We start from the raw sequence: 6000 nt of genomic DNA, 5'->3' as shown, positions 1-6000 counted from the left end.
TTTTTTTCTATAGGGCCTCTGAAAAAAAAAAAAAAAAAAAAAAATATATATATATATATATATATATATATATATATATATATATATGTTTGAGGGTTCTAAGTAATTTTCTAGTAAAAAAAGCAAAGTTTTACATTTTTACATGTAGGAGCGAAGTGCCAGAATTGGCCCGTACACTAAGTGGTTAACAATCGGGGTGTGGGCTATTTAGTCTTGGCAGGAAAAGAGACATTTTTTTTTTATTATTATTCAGATCTTCATTAAGGAAACAGCTTGAGATTTTTTCATTGCCTTTGTGAACAATAAATACATACACCTGGAACTAAATTCATGCACACCTAAAGGTATTGTACCTGCATAAAGATTTTTTAACATTTAGTATTTATTGTTATTCATGATAATGTTGTTTAAGCATGCATTGCTTGTTTCTTTGTTTGGTTTTATTTTCCTTTTTTTTTTCCCCATTGGTTTTATTTTTCTTTATGTTTATTTCTACCTGCAAGAGTAAAAAATGTTTTTTAGGTTTTCTATTTTTGCTAAAAAAAAGCAGTGGGGTGATGTTAAAAATTTGTAAGATTACATGTTCTTTTATTTTTTTAAGTTCTTTATTTATTTTTTTTTTTTAATATGACTGTTTTTACAAAAGACCATAGCAACCAAGACCAAGAGCATTTGCTCTAAAATTATAGCTATAACTAAAGCAAAACTTCTTACCCCCTTTTACAGATATTTTGTAACAGCTGTTCAAAAATGTCTCCAGGAAATGATGTGATCAAATCAAATGCAAGTGCAAAAAATCAAAAGCCCCTGCAAGATAAAGTGGCCATTGTGACTGGGTCAACATATGGGTATGTTAAAGATGTTATAAAGAAAAAAACAATCACTTGGTTATTACAGGAGTGGCCTCCTCTTCATGTGAGCAGTCTCCCCTATGTTGCTTCACTGCACAATCTGGCAATTCGCAGCTCTCTCCAATGTCCTCAATTACAATGCAGGACCAGAAGTCCTGCATTGTAAAAAGGGCTAAAGATGACCTACAAACCCATAATGTCAGACTGTAGAGGAAAGTGCCAGCTGCTAGGGGAGTGGGAAATAAGGTAAGTACTGTATTTTGTATTAGTGTTGGGAATCCCATTGATGTGTCCCATTCAAAGGTAGCCTTCAAATGTGGGTTTACGATCACTTTAACATTTAATTCTAAGCTGCATGAAGTTGTTAACTGGCATTTATTGTAATTTTACTTTTGAATGAGCTTTAATGTACACCAAAGGGGCATATTCAGAAAACAGAGAATGTGACATTCGCTAATCCTTCACTGTGGGTGAACATTCCTGGTCCGTGTGTTTAAAGTAGTGGATTCACCTGCAATGTCACATTCACTATGATTATTTACTCACATTTAGGATTGGCTTTGCTATAGCAAGACGTTTGGCACAAGATGGTGCTCACGTGATTTTATGCAGTCGTAAGACAGAAAATGTGAATAAAGCTGTCCAACAGCTGAAAGAAGAAGGACTAAGCATTTCTGGAATTCAATGTCATGTGGGCAATGAAAAAGATCGGGAGAAACTAGTGGCAATGGTAAGAGAAATGCAAGGTGCAAAAATGAATAGGGAGTGATTTACTAAAGAAGTAATGCATTCTGTGTTGCATAAACCTGTTCTTGATTGTTCTTGATTATAGCATGTGATGTGTGTGTGTATATATGTGTGTGTGTATAATATATATATATATATATGAGAGATAGATATATACACAATGTGGCTTACTACTATAATTAGGCGTACTATAATTAATTGTAAGAAAGCAACAAAGGGATATAAAAGTAGTATTCAGAACAATTATACTGTATGCATGGATTATGGAGTCATCTCAGAAAACCTACATTTAGAACACTGTTTAAAATATTTTCATAATTTACTTTAATGCCAAAATGTATATTATTTTCATTTTATTCCATTTGATATAACAAACTTGTTGTTTATGGCAATATTTTATTTTTTGCATTGTGTAACCCGCATGCAATAACAAATGATAACTGGATATCCCATAATTATCTTCCCACACCCACAAATTATTCACTCATGTTTTCATTGTGAAAATTAGGGATGATCTTTGGGTTTGGCTTGAACATGAGTTCAGCCCAAACCCAGCCTGTTCACAATTCTTCAAATAGGTGAACAATCTGGCCAGATTTGGTCAGTTCTCCCATCTGCCCGAACCTCTGGCTGATGCAGCTTTTAAGTCTGTCATTTATTTGTGGTATTAGTAGGGGACTTCCCACCAGATTATTTCAAATTGTAAACAAACCAGGAGGAATCTCAGGTGGACCAATTTTGGTCAGAAACGTTTTTTACATTCCAGCAGCAACAGGGACCAGTCCTCTGCAGCACAAGTAGTGGCTGGGCAGCTTTTCATGATTGATTCTGGATCCACTTTGCTGGATGATGATTGACTTTGGATTTATATTGTGTGGCATTTCTTTTATTCGAGGGTAGGATTTTTTTTAGTAAAGGTAGTTTTGAATGGTGCCTATTTTTTAGAAAATTGGTAAAAAGGGGTATTATGTATTCTTTTTTTTTTACATGGGTGGGAAGATATCTAGGGGTCCCTTCTTTTAAGGGGGTTTCTTTTCAGATCCTGATAATTCACATCTTTTTGGGGACAAGATGTGGGTATGAAGCTTTTGTCCCCATTTGAGGTGGGCCAAACACACTCTGTTTCGGTTTGCGCCAGAGCTTTCGAACATCGCAAAAGTTTGGAACCAAATAAATAACCCCGTTTTGAAGTCTATAGGACCCGAACAAAAAAAAAAATTCAAGTGCCCATTTTTAAGGCTTGTATGCAAGTAATTGGGCATACAATGGTTATTGGGGTCTGGGTACTGCCCTGGGGGACATGTATCAATTAGGGTGGGCCAAACATTCGCAACAGAACATCTCGAACAGAGATAAAGTTCTAGCGAACATGCAAACTCTATTAAAGTCTATAGGACACGAACATGAAAAATCCAAAGTCCTGAATTTAAAGGCTTATATGCAAGTTATTGCCATAAAAAGTGTATGGGGACCTGGGTACCATGCCAAAATTAAAAATAAAAATGGTGTAGGATCCCCCCCCCCCAAAATCCATATCAGACCCTTATCCAAGCATGCATCCTGGCAGGTCAGGAAAGGGGGGGGTGTGCGAATGAGCACCCCAAAGCACCTTGTTCCCATTTCAATGGGGACAAGGTGCTTTTTGGTGGGGGTGCTCGTTTGCACAGCACAGGGTTGTTGGGAAGAGATCCTTTTCCCCATCAACATGGGGACCAGGTGCTTTGGGGGGCATTTCCCATGTTGAGGGGCCTTGTATGGTTCAGAAGGATGGGGCGGTGCTTTCCTGGCCTGCCAGGCTGCATGCTCGGATAAAGGTCTGGTATGGATTTTTGTGGGGGACCTCACACCATTTTTTTTCTTGGTTCTGTCATGGGGTTCCCCTTAAAAGTCATACCAGAACCAAAGGGTCCACCCAAGCTCTTTTTACCCCAATTATTTTTAGTTTACTTTTTTTTTTCTTTTTTCTTATACAATTAGGTTTTTAAATTTAGCTCTCAGCAGGGAAGCCTTAAGAACCTATTGACTGTGTGCTTGGCGAAAGAACATCCCGATAAGTACCGAGAAAGTTCAGATGTTAGGAAAGTACCCGAATGGGGTGATGTTCAGGCCAAACTTATGCTCAGCCCAAACTGTTCGCTCATCCCTAGTGGTGCCTGAGCACTGTATTCCCTCAGTTACTCTTGCTGGGTGCAGGAATGGGCCCTGCTGTTAAATATTAGAAAAAGAAATTGAAAGTACATGCACCTGTCATACAGGTGCAGAAGAATTGGGCCTTTGGTGTTGGTGCCCTAAAACCAAAAACATTCTTGGAAGCTAGCATAGTCAAAATTCAGGCATAGGATAGGCAGTCTTCAAGGGATCCCAGATCACTAGCAAATTAAACATCAGTCACAAGAGCATCAGGGGTTTTATAGCTGCTGTTGATCCAGGACTGATTCATTTTGATAAATGTCAGCCGGTTAACGGAGTCTGTGAATGGACACACTCTTTTATCCATCACAAAACCTCCAGCAGCACTGACAGACAGACCAGTAGCTTGATTGCATATTGAGCAAGTTCTGGCCAGAGGTCCAGCCTCAAGACCCAGTGGATGCTCAGTTGGAAAGGTCTCCAAGTCTGCTCTTGCCCCTAGATAATCCTGCACTGTATGATGCAGCCCCTGTCAATGGTTGCCTAAACCTAACCGCCCTGGGCACTGAGGACCAAAGAATTGTCTAAAGGCATCGGTCAGCCAGCTGCCTTTCCTCTCCTTTGACCGAACTAAGCCTCAGAAACACGTTGTCCAGGAAATGGTAACCTTCCAGTGTCTGGAAAGATGTTACACACATTTTTCTTCAGGGCATCCTCAAGAGGTTTCATTCTCTACTCCTGTCACGTACCTGGTAGGTAGAGCCTGAATGTGCGGAGGAAGGCCTCTCTTACATCTCTGACTCAGAGCCCCTGATAGAGTAAACAGGAGGCGCAGAGTAGCACAAGTGCCGGTGGATGTGCAGGCTGCAGGACTGCTGGTAGCGTAGAGTTCCAGAAGGAGGCAGGTGTCCTGGGAGTAGTTGGACCAATGCAGCAACTAGGGAGCCTCGGGGAATACTGGAAGGTAAGCAGAGTCAGACAAGCCGGGTCATACACAGAGGTCAGATCAGGTACAAGTGGAGAGACTGGAGAATGGTCAAAGAACAAGCTGGGGTCGGTGCAGGCAGAAAACTGTAGTAGTCAGAGGCAAGCCGGATCAAGATTTCATAAACAACACAGGTAACAGGAAGCAGGACTGTCACGGAACGCTGTAGACAAGACAACACCAATCCTGGGAGCAAATCCAGCTTAAATAGCCCTTTTGATGCCTAAACTGTCATCAGGTGCGCAGCGCACATTAGCATGTGCATGCACACTCAAATTCACATGCTGGCGCTTTCACGTTTGCCAATTAGCTAAGTGCACCTCTTCCTTGGGAGATTTGAGGGGCAGGACCTTGCCTGCGGTTGCCAACTTGTCTTCTGGCAGGACCTTCCTGACATAGCCCCCCCCCAATGGGCAGTCTCCGGATGCCCAACAGGGCCATCTTGTCCAGATGGGACTGTTTAAATGTCTGAAGGAGTCTTCTGGCGTGGATGTTGTGTTCGGGTTCCCAAGAATTGTCCTCGGGGCCATATTCCTTCCATTTGATCAGGAACTGGATTTGGTTACCTCTTTTCCTGCAGTCCATAATTGCCTCAATTTCATATTCCTCTTCTCCCCCTACTATTGTTGGCTCAGGTGGGCCAGAGTTTCATTCTGGGAAGGGGTTGGGAGAGGCAGGTTTCAGTAGGGTCACATGAAAGACCGGGTGGATCCTAAAGGAGGCTGGTAATTCCAATTCGTAAGCCACATTATTGATCCTTCTCTTTACAGGGAATGGCCCCACAAACTTAGGTCCCAGTTTCCTTGATGGACATGCTAATTTTAAGTTGGTGGTGGATAAGCACACTTGATCGCCAGACTCCAGAATGAATTCCCCATGCTTTTTCCTATCAAACATTCTTTTGTTGTACTCATGTGCCTTGGTTATTGTTTCCTGTAGTAGCTTGTTGTTGGTTTCCAGAAAGGTTACAGTTTCTAGCACAGCTTGAACAGAGATTTCCGGGATAGTGCTGGGTAGAAATGACGGGTGGAAGCCGTAGTTGGCAAAGAATGGGGATTGTTTTTTTTGTAGCAGAGTGGTTGGAATTGTTGTAGGCAAATTCAGCTAAAGGAAGTAATGATATCCAGTCATCTTGGGGAAAAGGAAGAAAAGCAGCGCAGGTATTGCTCCAGGGTTTGGTTGGTCCTTTCTGTCTGGCCATTAATTTGGGGGTGATAGGCTGAAGAGAAGGATAGCTCAGTTTCAAGGGTTCTTGAGAGGGCTTTCCAAAACCTTGAGGTGAATTGA

At 41.3% G+C, this 6000-nt stretch overlaps 1 protein-coding gene across 1 annotated transcript in view; it reads left to right on the top strand.

Moving 5' to 3' along the window:
• Positions 1-280: 280 nt before the first annotated feature.
• Positions 281-6000, top strand: part of LOC309566169 (dehydrogenase/reductase SDR family member 4-like) — a 153212-nt gene continuing 147492 nt past the window's right edge. Inside the window, exons 1-3 of the mRNA XM_082271236.1 lie at positions 281-344; positions 727-848; positions 1404-1581. Coding sequence (XP_082127362.1) covers positions 751-848; positions 1404-1581 — 276 coding nt within the window. The 5' untranslated portion in view covers positions 281-344; positions 727-750. The remainder of the gene's footprint in view (positions 345-726; positions 849-1403; positions 1582-6000) is intronic.

Source organism: Pelophylax lessonae (assembly GCF_965119305.1).
Source record: "Pelophylax lessonae genome assembly, chromosome: 1".
In the NCBI taxonomy this organism is placed as follows: domain Eukaryota; kingdom Metazoa; phylum Chordata; class Amphibia; order Anura; family Ranidae; genus Pelophylax; species Pelophylax lessonae.
Note: the sequence above shows the minus strand (reverse complement) of the source record. Positions and strands in the feature narration are given on the sequence as shown.